Genomic DNA, 24,723 nt, shown 5'->3' on the forward strand with positions numbered 1-24,723 from the left:
TTTTCACTTGTGTTTGTCCATTCCACCACTCTCCATGGTTGCTGAGTTTCTGCATTTCCACAGATTACCTTTTTTCCAGATGCCTCTGCAGACATGCAGAACTATTACAGTCCTTTCTGGTAGCTCTCAAAATCTGCTGCTTTGTGCAGGTAGAGCTCTCCTGCTCAGCCCTGCCTGTGTGTGTGCTTGTTGTTGCCTGCACAGAGGAGGACGTGGAGCTACCTGCGCTGTTCTGCCTCTTCTGTGTGGCTGCATTCCTGCCTCTCCTCCTCAGATCCTGCCAGGGAGGAGCCCCATCGCTCTCATCTCTGCAGCTGTGCAGTAAACACTCCTGTGTTCTGAGGAAGAGGCAGCTCAAAATGCTGTAGCTTTTTGAATGTTGGGCCCATCCATACGTCACATAAATCGAGCTATTTCTGAGGTGGGAAGGAGGTTGTCTAGCAACTGCAAGTTTCCTCGCTTGGGGCTAAAGGGATGCAAGCTGCAGAAGCGTGTTGGGGCACTACATAGTGTAAAGCAAAGGCCTCCAGCCTTGAGATCTAGTGCAGCAATTCCTGCTATTCACCTTGTCCAGACAGCCCCATCTGTCTTAACCTGCAGAAGCGATTCGCAGAAAGTGCCACACATAAAACGGGTTTTGAAGGCTTAGCAGTAAAGAAATCTGTTCCCTTACATGCCTTCCCCCTCTGCTGTGTCATCACTCCCCTCTCCCCAGCATTTGGAGGCTGGTGGGGATGACCTGCTGGAGGAGGGTTCTCAGCCTCCTTACCATGAACAACTCTCACATTTCAACCTCTGGATTTCATTGTGTGGTTCTACCTACCTGAGCTTAGTTGCATTTGTCATAATCATGAAAACGTTCTCAACCCATTACTCTGCTCATAATTCAACATTCAAGAAAGGCAGTGGTTCTGGTAACATTTCCTTATTGATGTGTTACAGAACCACTCAGCATTGCTTTCGTGTGAGCTCTACAAAGATCATTCTTGGCCAACTGTTTGATGTCAGTACTCCTGCGTTACCACCCACAAGCAGTTAAGCTACAGCACTGGTTGGCTACAGCCTTATGTACTGAGAGAAGCTCTACTCAAAGGAAGAAATTACTAATTTATTTGCAAGTCACCAGAAATAAATCTGGTTGAAGTGACTTTTGCCTTTATTCAGTCACTGGTTGCAGGTTTTTGACTGCTGATTTCTGGTCATCTGCATTTACTTTGAAAATGTGTTCAACTGGCTTATCTGCTTTGCATCTTGTTAACAGAAAATGGGCTAGTAAAAAAAACCCAAAATGACCATGGCTCTCAGTGCTGTGTGTATCACTGAGCTTTGCATTTCTTGCCAGCAGATTTGGGAGCTTTGTGAGTAAGTGTTGCACCTTCATCTCTGTGGTTGCAAGAGCAAGTCTTTGATTATTTTGTTTCACCAAAAACTTACCAAAATAAACAACCCAACATCTGTGTTCCTTAAAGCTTAATGTTTGAGGCCATTGTCAGCTGCTGGCTTATTCTGTAAATCTGGCTCCTGTAATGCTGCAATCAGGTGAACGTCCACTGTGGATCCAGCAAGGAGAGCTGGGGCACACCCTGCTGCCCTTTCTGCAGTACCTGCATTCTGGAATCAGTACATATCCTGTCGGTGCCAAAATGAAATAAAACATGAGGTGCAAGTAAGCCAGAAATGTGAACCACAATAAAGAACATGTCTTGAACATAATTCAGCATCATCAAATGGGTGGAAGCCCCAGATGGGAAAGAAGGCTTTGAGACTTGCATGCTGCCTTTGGGCCTTTGCGATTGCTCTCCACCACTGTCCTAATGACTCTGTCTGCTGTCTCACAGGTTTTGTGCTGAGAAAAGCAGATCTACAGGATATGTGTGAATTTTCTAGAGGTTCCAGAACTGTCTGAAATGACCAAGACTGGCACTGGTGCCTGGGTCACAGGTGGTGACATTTCCTACAAACATGTCCCTGAGAAGGGGATGTGGTGGAACAGTGCAGCAGGCTGAGCTTTGAAACCTGTCACAGTTCTTGGAGCTTGCTGAAATCCTGTAAAATTCACTGGATTTTGATGCTTAACAGTGATTACATGGCTCAATCAGTAAATGGATCCGACTCTTGCTGTGTGCGGTGCAGGTTGCAGGTGTTTTCCTAGCCCAGTTTCCCACTCAAGGCACATTGGACCAACTGGTGTTTGTTGAGATGAGACACAAAAGCATTACATAAGCCTGGAGTAGCTTCCTTATGATACAGAGAAAAATGTATTTACATGATCTCAAGCCCAGTTGCAAGGCTGAAAAACTTGGCTGTCACAAACCGCAGAGGCCAGGCTGGAGCTGGGAGGGCACTTGGTGATGGTTCAGGCACAGGGGGAAGGGTCAAAGTGAGTTCTGTAATGGAAATCAAGGCTGAACCTTCGCTCGGGAGCTGCAGCTCTGTAATTGCCACACTGTGATGTTGCCATGGCTGCCCAGGCTGTCCCTGCGTAGTTTCACAGTGTGTGAGAGTGGGGCCGAGGCTGCCGGCGAGCAGAGAGCTGCCATACGTGTTTGGGGAGCTCAGGCGTGTGCTGGCAAGCCGCGGTGACGGCAGGATCCCCGTCGGGCAGATTGGAGGCTTTGAGCTGTCTCCCATCTCTTCCCTCCAGCAGATCAGGGGGATGAGCTGTGATTTTTGCAGTACCTTAAAATCTGCTTTTTCTTCTTCCTCTCTCACACAAGGTCCTTCTTTCTGCCTGAAGCTGTGGTCAGGGTTGGAGTGAGGTGGCAATGTGAAATGGAGGAACCTGGGGGGCACGAAGGGAGGCCGGGGGGTGGGGGCTCGCCGGCCCTGGATGGGCTCTGGCGTGTTTTGATCTGAGAGCTTTTGGCCGCGTTGCCATCTGCATAGCCTGTGAATACTTTTCTCTGGCACAGACCTTGTTCCTCAGTGTTGCATCATCTCTGGGAGAAAGGCCAGGTCCGGAGCCCCAGCACAAAGGCTTTCTGAAGCCGATGAAGCTTGTTCTGTGTGCGGAGCGTCTCTCTCCTTCCTGTCGTCCTTTCCACAAGATTCCTGAAGAGGCCTTCGTCCGAGAGTCCCTTCATCAACAGCTACTTTATCTCCCCCGCTTCCTGCACACCTGGCTGATGCAACGTCTGCCTCGGAAGCCGCTGCTGGAGTCTCCTCTGGAGCCGATTGTTTGCCCTGACTGGGAGTGGCCAGGCAGGCTGGGCCGCCTGCTTCACGTGGGGGCCTTAAATAGATGTATAAAGGACGTACAGCCAGACCTGTGAGGCAGAGAGTATTTAGTGGGATTATGGAGAAATCTTTTTTCCAGTTCTAGGGCTGGAGGTTGCAATCCTACTGCTGGCAACTTGTTTGCATTTAGCCTTCCACTGGTTGCAACTTCAGGACACTGCTCAGTGCCAGTAAATTCTGCTGATTCCCCTTCTGTATGCAGTGACTTCCCGTGACTCTGGATTGTCCGGATTCTCATGGGAACTGTGCTTCTCTGGGTTTGGATTTGAGCCTAGTTACTGCCCTTTATTGGTCTGGTTTTCTCTGACCTTGCATGTGGTACAGGCTTTCTCTGAAATGCCTTCAAACACAATTTCCAGGTCTAAAGGTGGGTTGTTTTTTCCTTTTTGAGGGAGAGGTTCTCTGACAACCTTTTAGAGTTTGTCTACTCAGGAAAGCTTAATATTTACACAGGTACAACCATTCGTGTGAATACTATTACATGCACAAGCAACAAAATGTAGAACAAGGAAACACTTTGGTCTGCTAAGATCAAGCCAGTGTTGTTACATTATTTAAACTAATTTAAGTTTTATTTTAACTATATATATATATATATCTCCATCCATTTTCTGGTGTAGGCAGGCCTCTTTAAGTTGAATGTGAAAACAGGATTTATATGGACAAGGTGTAGCTGACTGAGCAGTGGTGTTTCCAGTATTGCTGTCTACCTATCTGCTCAGCCCCATGGCAGAAGGCTATTACCCTATAACCATATCTAAAAGGGAATGTGTATTTTACCTGCTTCTGCTTTTAGTCTAGTCTTCTTGGCATCAGCTGCACTTGAGACATGGCAACGTTTCCTTCCTGCCAGCTGTTCTGGCAAAGGCTTAGAGGGGACAGTTGCAGCAGTAACATCAACTGTCACAGCTGGATTCACTGGAGGTTAGTTGTCAACCCTTTAATCTCAAAATATCAGTTCTGAACCTTTTTTGTTTGCATTTTCTTACTTTTGTGATATACAGACTGTTATCCTTTACTCTATGGGCAGAGAAAGTGACAAACTCACAGCAGAGATCCAGCATAGCAATTAGGATGTGTTCCCCTCGCTACAGAATAGTTTTCCCCTATGACTATCCCAAATCAAAAGTTTGTAGAACTGAAAGAGGAGGGATATTTTTCCTCTTTCTTATTTCATTCAGTTTAGTAGTTTTTGTATCACTTCTGTGGGGTCTTGTGTATAATTATTTATTTTTTTTCTTCTATATCTTTCAGGAAATAATAGAAAACAAAAATGAAAGTATCTTCAGGTGGTTGCCTTCCTTTCATTTTTGAAAATACCATTTTAAATGCTACAGCATTTGAGGGATTTGTCATCTTGGCCAATGACTTGTTAGGCTGTGAGACAGAGGCAATGTGAAACAATGTTTTTAGTGTAAAAGGAGCAACAATTACTCTTTCTGAGTCTGTGGGATTTTTCTGAATTCTTCACTGTTAGTATTATTTTTTATTACTAACTTTTTTAAGGTGTTTTGGCATTTTCTATAGGTTGATAGATTTTTTTTTCAAAGTATTCTTGTGAAGCTTGGTTGAAGATTTCCTCTGCTTATGGCCTGTAAAGTTGTGAGGACTTTGTTATTAAGTTCCTAGTTGGGTTAGTCCTGTTCCCTTTGGGTTGAGGTTGTTATTCCTTTAAAACATCATCTCTGTCACAGTCCTTTGTGTGCAGACCAGGCAAATGCAAGTAGGTTGCTTCTCATCAGTGTGGGGTACAGCAAAGTATCCTGGTGTCTGCCTGCCACCTCTCTGTAAACATGCCTCAGAATAGTTTGGTCTCCTGTGGATCACTGCTCCTCTGGAACTTACTTCCCCTTTCTAATTTGGTATGTATCTGTTAATGGAATTATCCTTAGGTATGCTCTTCAATCAGTTTCACATCTATATGAATTAAACCTTCCATGATGCAAATCAGATGTTTTAATAAAGTCCAAACAAACTCTTGTCTGATGTCTCCATCTTCAGAGTGTACTGGACTGTAAAGAATGCAGTTGAATTGTCCATTATAAGGTATTTCTGAATGCAAAGTCTTATCTGCTCTTCCTTTATCTCTTATTAAATTCCTCTTCTATTGCTTATCATAGTACCTGAAATCCTTAGTGATTCCAAAAGAAAATCACAGGATTTTTTCCTTCTTTTTGTTGTTTTTGTAGGTGGTGGTGGTTTTTTTGGTCCACAAAACAAAGAGGTTTTGCATAACTTCTCGACTGCTGAAGCAGCAGCATACTTTGGAGGTTATTCTTTCTGTTTTTCTGAGTAATCTTGGGTCAGTTGCTGAGAATACTCGACTGTGCATTTCATAATTTCTCTTCCTGATGGTTTCATTTCATTTGGTTGCTCCCTGTCATTGTTTGTAGTCCCTTAGGGTATAGTTCACAGAGGAGTTTAACTAAGCTTGATGTTTTCATCATCGGGTAAAATGATGTATGGATGTGACAGTTTTTGCCGTGGTTTCTTGGGGGGGACAGTGGGTGGGAACTGAACTCTCACCACCACAATGGGCATGATGAAAGTTGCTTTAAAATAACTTCAACCTAGTTTAATGGAAAAGATTTTTAGTTTCTCTTTACCAAGTTTTATAAAAATCAGTTTAAAATTGGACTTGAATCTCAGTTCTAAATGTCTCACATGCCTTTAGCTGAGCAGCTTTATCACACTGACTTCAGCTAAGTAAGTGTATCTGTAGACACATGTTGAGGTAGTTTCTAGTACTTCCATAAAATAAGAATCATGGGAATCAGTAATATGATTTCATATCTTGTATGGAGCAGCTTGGCTGAGGTATAGGCCCATGGCTACCAAAAGCTGTTTGAAATCACTGCTGTGCAGCGTGGTGAGCGGGATTAGGTCTCGCCAAATTGTTGCTTTCTGATGCTTAACTATTTTAAAATGTTGTTACTGGTCTAAGAGCTTCTCAGTGCTCTATGGTGGTTCTCCAGTGCCAGAGAGCAAGATGAACTCTGAACCAAATGTGTACATACAAGCATTTGTTTTTGTGTTGAGTTACTTATGTATCAATCAGAAGAGAGTCTTAAGAAAGCCCCACAGCAGATGAATCTTTAGCCTTTGCACTGTGTTTGTCAGTAGTTTGGTTATCCCTGTATGCATTTGTAGCTACCAGTGAATACTCATTTTGCCTGTTCATTTGATCCTTTTTGTTGACTAGGACAGAGCTCTCTCAGACCAAGTGGGATGGATAGGGTGCTGTGTTGCCTTGTCAGTCAGCTGGCAGGTGATACATGGTACTAATGGTAATAATAAATACTTGTCAATAGTTCCTTTTTCAAAACCAGCACAGTTGTTTCCTGGCTGGTTAGTGAACCCAGCTTGTTTTCAGAGCAGAGCTATGCATTTGTATTGGCAGACTGAGGCACAATTCAAATACTTCTAGGAATCTGTATTTTTCAGAATAAGTTGGAGTTAAATGACATCAGGATTTGTCTGCTCTGCCCCTCTCTCTGTAGGTGACCTTCTAGAACAACGTCTGAAATTCTGGGAATTTGATGCATTTTTTTGAGCTGGTCATTTTAAACACAACCCCCCTTGATCTGGTTCTGTTTGCAGTAAAGGTTCTTGCTCTTCTGCAAAGATCTGCCCTTGACACAGGGCTTTTGGGTGTGTTGGAAAGAATGGGCAGTGCTTGGTTGGACGTGGGTGGACTGCACTCATATTCGGGCAGCCCTGGCTGGTGAGCTGGGACTTTTCCAGTATGGCAGTTGAAGCACTTCTTGTTTACATTGGATGTTATCTAGATTTTGGCTACTCTGAAATTTTCAGGGGAAAAAAATGAATGAATAGAATAGTCAACTTGGTAACACTTTTGATACTACTTCACTTGCAGTGTGATTTGCTACTGCTGCAGATGACAGTGTTAAGTATGAACTGGTCAGAATTCACTGGCCCAGGCCCAGAGGAGGTTGATGGAGAGGATGCCAAGGAAGGTTTCATGGCAGAGCTACTTTCAGTTTGCCACCAGCTCTGGCCTTTGGCAGTGTGAGATGCAGGAGAAAAACATGCTGTGAATTTGATGTGACTAGTAGTGGCACAGAAACTTTAAGATGTTTAACTCATTATGCATGGAGTTCATCCTGTATAGGTGACCTGTAGGCCTGTTGCTGAGCATAGAGAAGAGGATCATAAGTTACATTTTGGATGCTAGTAATCTTGGGTTGTCAGGAGTTTTGCATTCATGTCCAGTTTGGGGACCTGAGTAAGTGGAGTCATTGGGAGGTGTGGGGAGCAGTAAAGGAAGCACTTGTTTGTCCTGTGCTATCTGTGATCAGGAGACATGTGAGAAGTGGTCACCCTCAGTGCAGGCAGATGGGATTTCCCTGTCCTCCCTGCCCTGGTACACATTGAAGTCACAGACAATCAGAAAAGGCTTGTCTCAAGTTTATCCACACTGTGTTTTGTCCCAGTGTTACTTTCTTACCTTTCTCAGCAGGGCATGAGATGCTGGATGCACAGTTACAATACTTCATGTCCTTGGTAGACACACAAATGCACACCGATGCTGCAGAGAAGCAGTGAATCTCTGTCCGTCCCTTGCTTGGTAACTGCCTTATGCTTGAGTCTGTGACCGTGGAAGGGTGTGAGGGGAGTGCTCTGTCCCCACTGAGACTGTGTAGCATCACTTGAGCTGCACTGAATGGTGACATGAGTCTGAGCATCTGAATGCAGTAACACATGCAGTCTGTGAGGCTGTGCCCAGGGGCTTTTGTCAGGGGATGGATTCTTTTCATGGCACTCACAAATACTTTGTAGAGTTGCACACCACAGGTGCCCAGAGGTATCTGTGAGACCAGGGCACCAGCAAAATGCAGACGACTGCATCTTGAAGGAGGAAATTTTAGTGAGCTATTTGACCATACTTGCTTGTCCCTGTTGATAGTGGCTTTTAACACCACAAATAATGGAAAGAGCTTCCAGCAGTAAATTTTCTGCATCTGCTTTACTTGTAATATGGATGGCAGCGATCATGGAAGTGAGTCAACAAAGTGTTGTGGCTGCTGCATCTTAAACAGAGTTTTGAAAATTAAATTCACTCTTACAGCAGGTGTTGCCTAACCTGTGATCAGCCAGCTTAGTACAGTCCTTATCATCAATATGGGATGTTACCTGAAAGAACTGAATAGCATGTGTTCACATTTTACCTAAAGCAACACTTAGAGTTTTGGTCTGAAGGTGGATGAGTCTCTAGTGTGTCACCTGTGCTGAGTGAGAAGCATGGATCCCAAAGCTGGGCTGGCTCTGTGGGTAGGTGCACCTTTGGGCTGTTTTGATGATGCTGGAGAAGACCAGTTATCTTTATACTGGTGTGACTGGTTAAGGAGGCAGGCATGTAGATGCCAAGCATGTGTGTGTGTGTGTGAATCTTTAAATCCTGCATTTTCTAAACCAGCTAAGTATTATTTACCCATTAGGCCATCGAGATTCCTGTTTCTGCTTGAAGAATTGTATCATAAGGGAGATAGGTTTGTGCTGTGGTCTGAAGCTCATCAAATTTGCATTAAGACTTTGAATTTGAGGAAGACTTCCCGTGACACTGGAGAGAACTCAACGTGGCTTTTTTCCTCCTGTACAGCTGTATATTTGTAGAGGGAGAGGTAGGAAGGAGCTCAGGGATTATATATACAGAAAATTAGTCAGTTTGATGGGTGAATGTTTTGATCTCAACCTCGGTATTTTCATTAGCCTATAGGCTAAGGTTTTGGATGTTACCAGACCAAGTTTCACGAGGACCAGACTGTAATCTAGTCAGAAGGTGGTACGGTCTTGGCCGGCACTTGAGACTGGTCTTTGCAGTTCGTTTTGAATGTGACATTGTCAGAGTTGAAAGTATACATAAAACAGCAGCAACAAACAGCAAAATCTGAGGGTGGCTGATGGTTGGGCAAGTCCTGCTGGGTCAACACAAAAGCAACTGAACTGGAATTTGTCTTGTCTAACCTTTTTGTTTGGTATTTCATGTTTCTCCGGTATCTCCTTCCTGAAAGTGGGACTTAACCAGACTGTTTCAGTGCAACAGCTTTTGTACATCATTCCTATGAGAAGTGACTGAAACTTGTCCTGGCTACCCCAGGACTGACCAAATGTCCTGTGATCCTCTAGTCCAGAAGCCACACCTGAAATCCTCTGGTTCTGCTGAGTCACACGCAGGCAGGAGGCTGGAATTTGTCCTAATGAAATCTCGGGCTGCTGCCAGCTGGGTATGGTCATGGCAAAAGCAAGAGATCAATAGGGAAAAAAATAAATCTAAGCAAGTAGTTTAAAAGATTGGAGGCTGCAGAAGTTTTCTGTGTCTCTTAAAAGTGCAAGGTGCTTCAGACACTGAAAAACTTGTCCAGTTTCTTTTAACCTTGTGCCAGAGTTTTATGTGACTCTGTGCTGAAGCAGGGATTGATGTCTGTGGCTTTTTAGCTGTATTTTAGCAGCAATTTGTCTCATCTGGTGTCAGTGTAGAAATCACAATTCTGTCACAAGCATGAGAAAAGAGTAAATGAGACACTTCCTAAAGGGCTTTTTATTTTTCCAGAAAACACACTCAAGGACACCTGGGCTATCTTGGGTTTGAGCTGCTTGTGAGCTTAGTCCTGGCTGTTTTCTTTTTCATCTCTCACCTCCCTGTGAGACCATTGCTTTGGGGCATAATAGGGAATTGTCACAGACCACTTAGAAATTGTTACGTGCTGCTTCTGTAATACACTGTATGCCTGTCATACTATCACAGAGATTTCTCTTAGGGATATATATACTGCAGAAGGAAAAGATTTCCTTGTGCTAAGAGAAGGGCCCTGCCTTTTAAGACGGGAGAAGGCAATACAGCGTGTGGTGTTGAAACTTTCTGACTCTCTCACTCTTCTTTCATTTGCCCTTGTAGTGAGTGTGTGTTTTGTGTTTCTCAGGGTTTTTGTGCGTTAAACAATGGCTGAACTGTGGTGTCCAAAGGCAGTTCCCTGTGAGAAATTCACTACCCGCAGGAAAACTTGGCTCACAGCCCTTCTGTAGCCCAGGAGGGTTTGCTGGCAGAGCCCCCGAGATGCCGAGGAGCATGTGACGGCTGGCTGCGAGGGCAGGCTGGCTCATCTGTGCTGCCAGAGCCAGGGCAGAGACTGCACAAAGTTGTTCAAGGCTGCCCTTAAAAGTTTAATGTGCAGAGAGCGTGGCTAAACGGTCACTGAGTTTCTGTGGCTTTGAAGCTACCTTTGCTATGTGTGGAAGTGCAGCCTTTCTCTGTCATAGGGGTGCTCTGTAGAGTGTGTAGAATAATAGCTCCTTTATGATTGTCGGTGTTATTGAGGTTATTTACATAACGAGGAGCTGATCCCGTTTCACCTCCGCCCGCCATTCGACCCTTGGAAGTCTGTGTTTGTGTGCTTTCGCTCACTGCCTGCCTTAGCAGGGCTCTGCGGTCGGGGGCAGCTGTGCCCCACCATGCTGCTGTGACTCGCCCTGGCTCCCTGCAGCCAGCCGATGGCCCCACCGTGTCCTCACCGCAGCAGCCTGTGTGCCAACGCCTGGGCGTCTGCCATGGCTCTGCCACGAGGAGGTGTCAGCTGGAATTTCAGAAGGTTGGCTTGCCGGACTGAGTAATCAGAGCGAAATCCAGGATGGCACTCGCCAAGTGGAGGCCGTTGGTGGCATAGGGAAAACAGCTTTGCTGGTCGTGCTCGCCCATGCTGTGGGCCCAGTGAATGCAAAACCAAGCTGTGGGTGATGGGTGACAGCTGCTGCTTATATGCAGGAGGAGCTAATGGACTGCTTAGCTGATAATTAGTCCTAAGTTTAGTTGGGGGGAAGGGGATCTGTCATTATCGTCTTCATGGCAGAGCAGCTCATTGCATGTCAGTCCAAGACTAATAAAAAAAGCCAACCCACCAAACTAGTACCAACTGCACCACCTCCCTGGCCCCACATATGAAAACAGTGTAAAAATTATATGAGATGTCACCAATGGAAATGTATTTCTGCTTTTCATTTGCTGTGAAGGCCTTCTTCAGACAGGAGGGAGGTCTCATCCTGTAACAGAGATGAAATGCTTTGTTTCTACCCTGGTAGGTTTCCCCATGTCCGTGACGTGTTGGCCGAGGCTCTGCGGCTCCTCTCCGCCCTCGGAGCGGCCAGTCGCTGCCCTCTGGACTCCGTGATCCCCGACGGGCGTCATGAGCATTGCAATCCCTCTGGGAGTCACCACACCAGATACGTCCTACTCCGACATGGCTGCAGGATCAGAGTGAGTGCAACCACATGGAGGAGGGAGGAGGAAGTGCAGATGTCAGAGGGCTACCGGGGAGTGGAGTTGCAGGATTGGTGCCAGTGCTTTCTCTCCTTGAGAGAGAGGGGGGTGTGCTGGTCCTGTGTGAGAAATGAATGCAGAAACAAACTGAGTGTTTAAGAAATGCAGTATTGTGGAAATTGGTAAGTTTGACAGAGGAGGTTGGGCAAAAGAGAATTCCAGCACTGAACCATAAGTTTTATATCAGTTTGGCTAGTAAGTTTGCACTGAAGTGGAGGCAGACATGTGTTTGCTGTACCCATGCTTGACACTCGCAAGGTGCAAGCCAACTCCTCTAAAAGCTGTGTTCTATGAGGTATCAGTGTGCTAAGCCTCCTAGTTCAGAGTCCATACCAATCGTATAGGTCTGATTTCCAGACTGTTTTGGAGCTTTGTCAGAGATGTGAGACAGCATCAGTCTGTGTAGGCACCTTTATTTGGCTTCTGACCTTTAACAGGTTCCAAGAAGCACACCTCAGTGGGCCATGCTTCAAGGTCCCTACCACAGGACTTTGTGCAGGGCTCTAACTGCAGTCCTATCTCTCAGGCCTGTTGGAGGGGATAAAGCATTTCTTTTTACAAGACACTGCTTCTGTTAGTACTCATGTGAGCTGACATCACTCTCTGTTTTTGTGGGAGCAAGAGGGAGGGCTCCAAGTTATCTGTGTGCTTCTGCTTCCTGCTTTCCTGTATCCTTTGAAACATGGAATGTAGCATCTCTACAAAAATTTACAAAAGACATTTTGGAAATAGACTTCCCCCATGTATTATTAAAAGGTACCTACTGTGCAAATACCTGTGTGTCAGATTGATCAATGTGGAATAGATACTGCTCCAGACCCTATTAATTTGGAGCTGTAAGAGCTGTGGGCTAAAGTACGAATCCTTGTTTTTCCCTTCCATCTTGCCCTGATTTGCCTATGCACGGAGGCTGACTGCACAGTCAGACTCTCTGCAGGACTGCTAGTGCTCTTTTTTATGTCTGTGTTGACACTGGCCACATCCTAGGCATTCTTTTTTGTGATGCTTCCTTCCATCCTAAAGCCCATATTTTTATATGTTTTTGAGGCAGTCAGAATGTAGTAAGTCACTCATCTGCAGTGGGGTGTATGATCCTTCACTTTTCAAGACTGAACATTCAGTGTTGCTTGTCACCATGCTTCTCCCACACCAGCACTGTAAGGCCTCAACATGCAGGAATTTTAAACTGTTTATGACAGGAGAGAGAGTGCTAAATAGTTTACTCATGTACTAGACACTTTGCTTTCAGAGCTGAGCATGATAGAGAGGAGAGCCAGATGTATCCACGCATGTCCCTTGTAACATTTAAATAGCAAAAAGACTGTCTGTAAACCTTATGCAAAGCGTTTTCTTTTTCCATGGTTATAAGAAATTTGTAGGTCCAACTTGAGGCTAGGCTTTTGAAAAAGTCTGCATTGGTTTCTGTTTTCTGAAAACTGGAAATGCCAGGGCTTTATTCTCCAAGCTTAGCATCAATGTGCTGTTATGTACTGCTGAAGTGTCCTTCATTAGTCAAAGTTAGGGCTGTCCTCCACTTCTTTGAAACTTTTACTAATTTGATGCATGAAGTCTGGGGTACATGAGCTTCCTGCCTCTTACAAGGAATTCATTTCAAAGATGTGCATCACAAAGGCAGTGGGAAGATAGAAGGAAAACTGGCTGGTCCTCTTCTCAGGCTGACCGTTTGCATCTTCCCCCAGCCTCTGATACAGAGCAGGAGTGAAAATGCTGAAGAGTGTTTGTGTTCATCTGAGGGTGACATGGATACTGTAGAGTAGTTCTGTTGTGTTAGTCTGAGTGTATGTTGGAAGTTGTTGAAGCTCCTTGGTGGGCTGCTGCTGAGGAAGCATGGGCTTCAGCATTGTTGCCCCTGGACACCATTGCACCAACAATCTTGAAGTCTAATTTCTAGTGCTTGCAGCAGCATTGCTGATGTTCCAGGCTGAGTGTAGCTAGGAATGTGGGTGACTTGGGCAGAGGATGGATCTACTGCTTCAGCTGTTTAGACACTTTTCCTTCTAATACTGGTTCTGAAAATATGATTCAACCTGAATGGATTTAACTCTGTACCAGTCTGGAAGTGCTGAGGGACCATTGCAGAGATCCAGCAAGGCAGGGTTGTGTGGCAAGCTCAACATGGTATATTTTATTAAGGAGTATATCCCCTGGGAGTGTGGCCTGCTGTATCTCCTGCTTTTAACAATTTAGCTGGCTGCAGTTACATTGAAAACCAACAGAGTTTATCATGTTAGGCACTTAAATCCTGAGCTACAGAAGTGCAGTTTGCATAGGTTTAGGGTATTCTACTTTCTGCGGTTCTTGGTATGATAAATTATTGCTCCTTTACATTGCAAAGAGAGATCCACCTTACTCCAGGATAAGGTTAGCGCATTGGAGAGAGTATATCAGGTTTAGTGGCAGGGTGGGGCAAACTTCAGTGCAGCAGAGATTTCAAGAGCTTATAGGAAGTCCAAAGGGCACAGGGGTTGGTGTTCTTGGGTGGTGCCTAAACACTGCCCCAAGCATGACCACTGACTGTAGTTGTTTGAGTACTGAATCAGGATTCATACTGACAATGTAGGACCCACTGAGAATCCTGTGAGATCTCACCAGAGCAGCAGGAGGTCTAAGGTAAAGTTTTCCTTTTCTGTATTTTTTTTCCTGCTTGCTCAGTTTCATGCTGTAATTTCAAATATAATTTCATCTGCAGACATGATTCAGTGCTATTCTGCTATATTCTGATATAGGCCCAGCTTCTGATCTCTGCAGAGGTTAGCTGATTTGTATCTTCAGCTTGTTACAGACTGTGTTTTGTTGCTGGTATTCTGTCTGTAGCCTCATTATCTAACATTCCCTGCATTGAACTGCAGCTGTCCCTTCCCTCAGTAGAGTTTCTGCAGCTTTCTGCTAAGGATATACCTTTCATTTTTTGCTGTTTTTTTTCACCACCATGTGGTGGAAGGGTGCATTGTACCTCAGCAGCAGATCTCTTCAGCACATTGCACACCATGTTGCTGCATAGAAAGCACAGGGCGAGTTTGATTTGTCTGTGGCCACTGTCTGTCCAGGTCATTAATTTTGTCTCCTTGTGACAGGAATCTCCAACACCTGGTAGTTGCTGTCAGGACAGCTTCAGGTTTCATGCAGACTTTATCACAGGACACTGGACACAATTTGTGTCTTGAGGGAGAGAGAAACAAGTGCAGATGCAGAAAAGCTGCTTAGCTGCTGTTTGGAATAAGCTGCTGCAGAGATAAAATGGCAGTACTGTTTAGTGGCTTTCAGATTAGGCTGGCTGAGCTCATCTGTGAATGTTGAACTAGACCCAACTTCCTCAACTATAAGGAAACTGAGCTTCTTACATGCTAATTATCTTTTTAACTTCCCAGATTGAGACCCAATTTAATGAGTTATCTAGGGTGGCCCTTACTCAGTTCTTTCCCTCTGAAAGCAGGTTCAGCCTGTACAACTTCTGCACACATGATGCCTAGTGAAGCATATAATAACACCTCAGTTTCATGCAGCTTATTCCTTTTGAGCTCATGTGTTGAATAGAAAAGGGCAGTGAAATACTGGCATTAAAAAAAAGAAAAAAAGATGTTGTATTGATGGGTTTTACTTCTGGCCCTTTCTGCAGCCCAGAGTCTGTGGAAGCTAGTCCAGCTGTCAGTGAGAAGAATGTGTACTCCAGCCACGGCTATGGGGCCACCCAGAAACACAGCTATCGCGGGCTGCCTTACGCAGTGAGTACTCTCTCTGCAGTGAATCAGCTCTTTACTGCCTACTTTACTCTTTTCTCCTTGCTCCATAGTTCTTTGCCTGTTAAGCCTTAGAAAATCTGGGTTGTTTATTAGGGAACACCAAGTTACAGCTGAGTTCTGCTATGCATTTTGCATTTGTGTGTTTATTGCTTGTGAAGTCTTGCATACTCTATGGCAAGCTTATTAGTGTTCCAGGTGATAGATTTTTTAACTGCAGCATATGAATGAAGTGTGAATATATATGAATAGCCAATATTTTCTTGGTGGCAATTCTATGCCCCATTTGGGTCATTGTGCACAATTTAAACTTGTTTCAACTGTGCAGATTTTCGCTTTGGCAACTTAAAACTATGAGAAACAAGCAACAGTCAGGAGGAGTGGGAGTATGGCTTGAAACTATGGGATGAGCAGGACATCACAGAGTTACTGAGGTTGGAAGAGGCCTCTTGAGATCATGCAATCCACCTGCCTTGCTCAAGCTGATTCTGCTTGAGCAAGTTGCCCAGGACTGTTGTCCAGTTGAGTTTTGAATATCTCAATGGACTCCACAACACCTCTGGGCGACCGGTTCCAGTGTTTGACCACTGATGCCATCTCAGATCATTAGCAGTGCGACTGTTAATGTTGAAATAGCCTGGTTGTTTTCCTAGGTTTTGAATTTAATTCATTGATGTAGAAGGAAACCATTCAGATCTTTCAGAGCCATTGGTTTGCTTTTTTGGTAGATTGAGGCATTCAGACTCTAGTGGTTTACACCACATGACATAGTAACATGGGAACTGTGGATTTGGGACTTCGGTTTCTAGGCACCATATCTTCACATTAAAAGTAGTACTGCAAATACTCATTTTCAGGATCATAATTATGGAGCCCCTCCTCCTCCAACGCCACCAGCCTCTCCTCCTGTCCAGACCATTATACCTCGTGCAGAACTGAACGGCCTGCACTCGCCTGATGAGGAGAACTCTGGGGACAGTGAGAGCTCCTCAGAAGGAGAATCAATTCCCACTTGGTGCCACTGCAGTGTCTCCCAAGATGGTTTCCTTCTCAAGTGTGAAAAGTGCAGGTAAGCTTTGGTGCAGTGCAGATCTGGACTGCTCCTTGTGTTAACTTCTCCTGCCGAATCATGTCACGTTTGGGCTGTGGGACAGACTTCCTTTTGCTAACTGGAGCATTCTTTCCAGTGCTTTACCCAGTATTGACCCTCCTCCTTTGCGTTGTCAGCCTGACAAGTGTTGGTGGCACCAGGAGTGGAGATGAGGATGTTAAATCGATGTTCTTATCATCCTGGGCCCCACTGAGGGCACGCATCTTGTGACATCCTGTTGAATTTCAAGTGACTTTACTCCTACAAACCAGCTTCAATTGTGCATTCTCCTTTGGCAGAGGAATGAGCAGGGGGAAGGTGATCAGACTTCGCCGCCGGAAGCAGGACAACGTGTCAGGTGAGCTTGAGGTTGTAATTCTGATAATGATGACTTTTGCTTTCTTTCCACAAGACCTTTGTCTTTTGGCTGCTCTAATCTAACTGTGATCAGTCACTGCTAATGTTCTTTGCCCCCCAGCCACTGGATTTTTCTCCTCTCTTTCTGCCTTACCTCTTGTTCTCGGGAAAATCAGATTATCTTGTGAACAGAAAAGGGAAATGTTCATCAGTGCAATTCTGTGAGACGTGAGACCTTTGGGAGATCTGTTCCCAGGTTGGGTGGGAAAACAGAGGCGGTGTAGTTTTCTCAGGGAAGAGCTATGAAAATGGACATAAGTGTAAGCTGTTCTCTCTGCAATGAACAAAAACATTGCTAACAAGGCACTTCTTTCCACAGGTGGGGACAGCAGTGCAACTGAGAGCTGGGATGAAGAACTGTCTCCTTCTACAGTGCTGTACACAGCTACGCAGCACACCCCTACAAGCATCACACTGACTGTCAACCGTGTCCGGAGAAGCAAACCTAAGAAGAGGAAGAGGAATACAGAAAAAGCTCGTGCCGCTCCCAAGGCCAAGAAAATCAAGGTATGTGGAGTGAGAGAAGGTTGCTGCAGTTCCTACCAAATGCTGTGTGGAGTATTGTTGAGAGAATGTTGACAAGCTGCCAACAGACAAAAGACTTTTGTCCTGTCAGGAATTGCTCTTTCTGGTGTAATAATGTGACGCCTTGTATTTGTGACCTGCTAGAACACGTGGCTGTTGGTTTGAAAATCACCTTACCAGAACTCCACCCTTATTTCCCAATGCTGTCTATTCATGCTCAGAGCTTTTATTCAATTACATATTTTCCTTCTTGCTCTGTTAAGTGTTGGGAAAATGACTTTTGGAGTCTGTCTGTTTGTGGCAAAGGGTCGGCCTGGAAATGGATTGAAAAATGAAGGGAGTGTGGCCTTTTTTAACAGGCTATGTTAAGGAGTCCAGGCTGTAGAGCTGCGTGGCACTGTTCTTCAGGGACAGAGATAGTGCCTGTGTGGAAAACTATGTAGGTAGTGATAAACATTTGTTGAGGGATGGCTTTACTGTTTATGAGGGTTGGGGGACATAATTTTGGATTGAAAGTGTGTGAGCAGTTGGTTCTTTCCCATCTTCTGCTATTTTTACTATGATTTTCCCCAGGTTTAGGTTTCCCTTGAAGTTCTTCTGGCAGACACCCTTTAAGTAAAAGACTGAGAGCAGGAGCCATGCAAAGTCTTCAGGCTTTTTGTTGTGAACCACCTTAATTGTTTTGCTGGTCTTCTGTCCAAGCAAGTGGGATTAGTCAGGACAGTTTTGGTTTTGATCTTGAAGTTTTTACTAAGTATGAGGCATCCCTTTTTACTTCAGAAATCCTGGCCATCAAGCTTGTCAGCAGTTTCCACTGGATTTGCATTGCAGAATCCTTTTGTTAAAGTCCATTGCTTCTTCTCTGGGTCCTCATGTAATTCTTGCCATCTTCTGTTAAGGGTTGGTCTGTTTGAGTAAGATCTAGTGTGGTTCTGGGACACTAATTCTTTGGAAATATATAATGCTTTGGTTTTTCTCTCCTTCTCTCCTTATTTGGGGGACAGGCCTTTCGAGAGGGCTCACGAAAGTCTCTGAGGATGAAGGTAAGTAGACCTGAGAACCTTCTGTGATGGTGGTGGTTTGTTTTTATTCTGTGTATTTTGTGCCTGTCTTGGTTTTCCTGGGGAGTTTATGGTTGTGGGAACCAGCCTCAGAATAATCTCAAGCCTTACCATGCACCACAAGCAGCCCTGTTCAAAAAGGTGTAACACCCCTTGAAGCTTGTTTTGGCTTCAGGTTGATTTCTGTAAGGTAATGTCATCCAGTTCCAAGAGATATGACTGATTCATGACACCTGGGAGTGGGGTGTTTGATGTAAGGGATGTAGAACTGGTTGTGGCCACTCTTCTGTGAGATCAGTTGTCATTTGATTGCATCAAAGCTATTTTAAGCCTGGGCATCAAAGTGTAGTGCACCAGCTTTACATTGGGAGTCCCTTGCAGTGTTGTCTTGTTTCTCTCCACAACCTCTTACTAGAGATGGATGGAACAATGCATTTGTCTCTGACTTTCTGCAGTACTGGTAGGTGTGGCTGTCTGGTAGAAAGTTTATTTGACCAAAAAAAAGTAGACCTGCACTTTCAGCTGTATGTGTTCCTAGAAACACAGGAGGTGCCCTAAAGTTCACTTGGTTCCATCTGACCCCATTATGTTGGACGTGAGTGAGCTGACTGTAGACCAAGCCTACATGAGATTTATTTGCTTTTGTGTGTTCCATTCCTTTGCTTTTTTAAAATCTGTGTAATTATTTTTCCAGAGTGACTTAAAAACCTTTTTCTGCTCAGGCACTGGCTTAATTTTTTTGAGTGTAGCAGTGTCAGGTACCGATTCTTAAGAGGTGGTCTTACTCCTGCAAAGAGTTCTCTGTGGATTCCTGAGTGGCAGCTGTTGTGCAATGTTCTGGAGGATGCAGGTTCTGAAAAAGCTGTCCCCATGACAGACATTGTCACAGCTTGGAATAGATTGGCTTTGTAGCATATTCATATGCTCAGAGCACTATGGATAGGCTTTTCCTGTGATGTGCTAGCCATTCACCCTTTGCTGTTTGGTGCAGAATTCCCCTTCTGAAGCACATGCCTTGGATGAAAACACAGCTGAAGGGTGGGAGAATCGAATCCGCCTCTGGACAGATCAGTACGAGGAAGCCTTTACTAACCAGTACAGTGCGGACGTGCAGAACCTGTTGGAGCGGCATCTAAACTCTAATAAAGAATTCGTGGGCAAAACTGCCATGCTAGACACAATCAACAAAACAGAGCTGGCCTGCAATAATACTGTTATTGGGTCCCAGATGCAGGTAAGGACCTTAAGACAGAAGCGGGGTAGGTCAGGTCCTCTGGTTTCTAGCCATAAGGTGTGGGTATGAGCGAGCAATGTTGTAGCTAGTCATCTAATTTCAGCCCAGTGGGCATAGGTTTGATATGAAAGGGAACAGAAGAGGTGCCAGTACCCAGACAGACTGAGAAGCACTCACATTGAACCAAATCAGTGTTGCTAAGTTGGGGATACTTTGTCCTGTGGTATGGTTGACAGGTGTTTTACTGGAAATACTTTTTGTCACTGAATGGCTTGAGGCAGAACCAGATTTATCGCTTGCTGGAGACAGGAAATTTCCTGCTTTCCAGATGAGTTTTCCTGTCTTCCCCCTCCCCCCCCGCCTTTTTTGTTGTTGGGATTTTTTTCACATTGTGTGGAAAGCTCTTTTAAAGTTAGAACCTTTCAGTATTATTTCAGTATCTTTGAAACTTGTTGGAACTCTGGTAATCTTCAAACATTGCACAACTGCAACTGAATTGAGGGTACTGTCTCTCCCTAACTTTTCTGAGTTGCGCAATGATTGATGTCTTGCCAGCTTTATGGAGTGCCTGTAGACAAGGAGAACAGGAAAAGGGTGAGTGTGGTGTGTGTCCTTCCCATTACTCTTCTCAGCTGGTGTTTCATCTGGTCTGTGCTTTACTGAACAGAGAACAGAATTCCCACTCAGTTCAGGCTTTGTGGGGCTTCCTTGTCCAGGAGAGTCGAGACAGGTGCAACTGAAAAAGATGAGCTGCAGAACAGATGTGGGACACCTCTTCTGTGGAAGGGGAGCAGAGTCAGAAACCTGAATATCAAGTATGTGTTTGTGCTTGAGTCATTCTTGTTTATATCAGCTGACTCACTGCTCTGTGAAGTTCACATGCTTACTGCCACCTTTCCCTTTGCATTCATGTAGGTGAAGCACATCACGCAGAGCACAGATACATACCACCAGTTAGAGAGAATAGAGAAAGTACAGAAAGAGGACTTGGGACCAAACTTCCTTCCACTCTTGCCTCTAGTTCTGCAGTAATAAGACTTCTGTGGGGAATGGGGAGAAGCACCTCTACTTGGCTCTGTGAATAGCCTTCCTAAAGAGAACTGAGGAAATACAGGGAAGAAAAAGTTCTACTTCTCTGGAAAACTTACTATTTTCTGAGTCTGAATGTAAGCTCTTCTGTCTTCTTCACATGAGTTTTTTGTCATCTTCATAGATTACAGCAGGACAGACGATTATAAGAGATATTATACATAAATGTGCTTGTTCTTGTCATGCTGTCTTGCCCTCTCCCTTCCCTGTACAGACATAGATTTTCCCACAGGGAAAAGTGGCCAGCATTCCAAATCGGAAGACTCCAAATGTGATATATCCCAAAGAAACAAAAAGATAGAAAGTTGCAAAACTTCATAGTGAGCTGCAGTTACTCTAAACAAGCTGTAGGTAGGTACCTATGGTTGTGCATGCTGGGAAAGTATAAAGGGACTTAGTGGTTTTGTGGTTCCTCTTGGATACTGAGGAAAGACCTGGTGGTTGTCCCAGGCTACTGCTTGTCAGCCCTTGTGTCCTTGTTCTCTCTGCTCAGCAGTTGGCTGTGGAATGCTGTGAGAAGAGATAGCCTGCACAGGTGTGGAGTGCATGGTCTCTCATCCTGTGCTTTATATTTTTTTGTTCCACTCATTTGTCTTATTCTTGCTGGACAAACTGAGAAGGCTTCTTGGTTTGCATCAGTTGTCTTTTAACTGGATGTCATTACTGGATGTAAAAACAGCTTTTCTGGGAGATAAGGAAAAAGGTACTTTGAGCTAGAAAAAAAAAAGTAGGAGGAGGTTGTGTCAGTATGCAGATAGCAGCTCTGTGCAGAAGATGGGTATCCTATCTGCTTTATTTGGCCATGAAGACTTCAGAGAGACAAGAAGGGAATAACAATGAAATGTTTTGTATGCCCTGCATGTTCTCACAGTTGAGAGAGTTCTTTGGCTTGAGTAAACAGTGATGCAAGTGTATCATATTAAAAAAAATTTAAAAAGGCAAGTGTGACCTAAAAGTTTTCTTAAGCCAGGAGGAATGAGGAGAGTTGGGTTAATAGATGTTCATGCAAGTGTATGGACTTCTGTTCGTTGGGATGTTTTGGATAAAGTCTTTCTCAGCTTTCCTAATGATGCAAAGGGAAACTTGTGAAAACATGAAGCTATTCAGTGTCATGAATAAAAAAATCATCTCGATGCTGGTTACTGCCAGATGCTTGACAAACTGAAAGCTGTGAATCACATTTCTGCTTGCTGTTGCCAAACCAAACCCAGGGTCAGTATTTGCCCTTTGTTGCCTCTCATAACTGCTGACTTGAGCTCAAACCCCTGATTGATGTTTCATTCTGAAATGAAGTGCAAAAGGGCCTTTATAAAATAAAGCCACTGAGTATTATGCAGATGTTACTCTGCAAACGTATCAGAACAGTTTTGTCTGATTAGCAGTCAGCAAACCCTGGGCTATGACATGAATCAAATCATTGGTTCTTTTCGCTCATGAAAGCATGGCAGTTAATCCTCTTCATATTTCTGAATTCAGAGAATGAAAACAAGCTGAGCTAGGGTCTTATCAGAAAAGCTATGAGATCATTCCTGTTGTACCAAACTCAGATAATTAAGTTTTACAGAGCTTCTTTCCTTCATGGGTTCTCTTCTCCTCCCTCCACTTCACCTTACCCCACGTGTGTTACCCATGCTGTTTTTCATCATCAAGTGAGCTGTACTGGAAAATCAGCTATGGGCCAAAGGTGGGAGTGAAAGCTACCAGACACTAACTGGCATCTCTGAAAGGCACTGAGGGAATTTGGTAGAGACAGTTTAGATTGGGGGGAACCACTGAAAGTCATCTGGTCCAATCCTTCCACAGACAACCAGCTTAGATAAGAAACTGATTATAACAGTGGTAGTACAGAAACAAAACTCTTCAACTGGAGATACGCTTGTGTCTCTGTCCTAATTTATCTACTAGCTTTAGATAATTTCTCCTAATGTCACCTGCTAACAAATTCAGTCCCATTTATTTATTGTGTTACACAGTTGGGTAGTACAAAGAGTGTCCAATGTTTTAAAAATTAATTCAGCCACTGCTCTGGGCAATGCAAACAGTCTTGTCCTACAGTTCACTCCTGTGAGCAGAAACAGGAGCCAGCAGTCTGGAAATAACATGTTTCTTTTATGCCAGTTCAGTGGACTTGGGGAATCCTCTGTGAGCTCCTGTCAGGACCCAAGACATGAAGAGATGGACAACACCCTGCAAGGCTTTTCAGAGTCTCCAAAACATACATGCAGGTTTTTCCAATTGACGGCAGATAGAGTGGTATGAAAAAGAGATATACCTCATAGGTATGATAAATGCAGCACTACTCTATCTCCAAGATGAGATCTGTAATAGCAAGGCCATTCCTCCCATCTGCTTAGGTTTCAAATTCATATTTTTATAAAGCTGTCTTTATCCTGGACTTGAGTGAGAGAAGTCAACAAATAGATCTTAATTCACTAGCTGATCCAAGACCATAGAGTTACTTTGGTTGGAAAAGTCCAACCATTATCTAAGTCCATCAAGTCTGGTGCTAAACCATGTCTCTTAGCACCACATCTTTTCATCTTTTAAACACCTCCAGGGAAGGAGATTCAACCATCTTCCTGGAGAAGCCTATTCCAGTCTTTGATAACCATCCCCTGGTGCAACTTGAAGCCATTTGCTCTCATCCTATCACTTGTTACTAAGGAAAAAGAGACTGACACCCATCTCAATGCAGCCTCTCAAACAGCTGTAGAGGGTAGTAAGGTCTCCCTTCAACCTCCTCCAGACTAAGCAACCCCAGTTCTCTCAGCTGCTCTTGGTAAGATCGGTTCTGTAGACACTTCACCAGCTTTGTTGCCCTTGTGTAGTATAATGTCATCTTAAAATAATGAAAGTCTTCTTCCCAAAGAAATTCAATTCGGGGCATATACAAGATACCGAAAACCCCAAAAAGTAAATGGTTCGGTGCTTTTGTATGGTCAATACAGAGGTTCTCATTTGGTTCCCAGTGCTGAGTGCTGCTTTAAGACATTGCCTTTATTTTCACGAGTTTTGAATGTCATGCCTTCTGTCATTGTCCAGACTGAGCCTCTTCTTAAGCTAATGTGATTTTTATCCATTGGAGCAGACTGTCAGCAGCTGTTTCTAACAAGAGAGTTTTAGCAGGAAAAGTCAGGAGCTTGATCTTAATAAAATCCTGTGGTTTACTTCTGGCAAGGTAGATGACTGTCATTAGTACTGAAGTTAGAACACTTGTGCCTCAATTCACTCTGCAAAAGTATCAAGACCCGGGTCCTTATGAGCAGTAAATAGCATGCTTAGGAAAGAGCAGGCACAGCTCTTGTGGTGAGGCAGCAATCCTCACATAATTGTTGCTTGTGGAGAGGTTCATTCTATTAAGTAAGAAAAGTTTGGGTTTATGGAAGAAGTCTTTCCTATGCCCTACTGCTTATAATATCCCTTCCATTACTCTGTAATATGTGTTGTATTTGGATGTCTGTGGTTAAAGAATGTTGTGGTTTCATACTGTCAAGGCACATTGCTGTGAAAATCCATTGTAATGGAGCTGTAGAAATCAACATAAAGAAGATACAGTAAACTGTCACTATTTAGTTAGAAATTTATTTCTTCACCTTAAAAATAAAAATCCACAGCACTAGCTGAGCTAGGCAGATGAAGAGAAGTTTGTGGATGGGGGTAGAAATTGCCAGTTTAAGTCTTTGGCCTATTAGCTTAGATTTACCATCCTCTGCAGAAGGAAAAGCTTGTGTTTTTTACTGCATGTGTGACAACCCACAATCTAGGGAAGATTTGAGTTATTCTGGCTGCCAAAGTGGCTGTAATTGCAGAGCAGTTCCCTGTTCACAGCAACTGATAGGTCTGGTTATGTCTCCTAGCCACAAGCCTGAACTTGGTCTGATAGATATCTGAGACTTAGTGTTGAAGAAAAGGAGTAAATACTCTTTGCTTTTCATAAATGTTATCATAACAAGATCATTGGTCATGGCTAAACTATTACA

At 44.1% G+C, this 24,723-nt stretch overlaps 1 protein-coding gene across 1 annotated transcript in view; it reads left to right on the plus strand.

The window, feature by feature from the left end:
* SETD5 (SET domain containing 5) overlaps positions 1–24,723 on the plus strand; it is a 70,347-nt gene that overhangs the window by 14,863 nt on the left and 30,761 nt on the right. The window contains exons 2-8 of the mRNA XM_054180262.1: positions 11,332–11,506; positions 15,207–15,312; positions 16,185–16,396; positions 16,717–16,775; positions 17,154–17,341; positions 18,364–18,402; positions 19,412–19,654. Of these exons, the coding sequence (XP_054036237.1) occupies positions 11,436–11,506; positions 15,207–15,312; positions 16,185–16,396; positions 16,717–16,775; positions 17,154–17,341; positions 18,364–18,402; positions 19,412–19,654 (918 nt within the window). The 5' untranslated portion in view covers positions 11,332–11,435. The remainder of the gene's footprint in view (positions 1–11,331; positions 11,507–15,206; positions 15,313–16,184; positions 16,397–16,716; positions 16,776–17,153; positions 17,342–18,363; positions 18,403–19,411; positions 19,655–24,723) is intronic.

The sequence above is a fragment of the Dryobates pubescens genome, chromosome 1, assembly GCF_014839835.1.
Source record: "Dryobates pubescens isolate bDryPub1 chromosome 1, bDryPub1.pri, whole genome shotgun sequence".
Taxonomy (NCBI): domain Eukaryota; kingdom Metazoa; phylum Chordata; class Aves; order Piciformes; family Picidae; genus Dryobates; species Dryobates pubescens.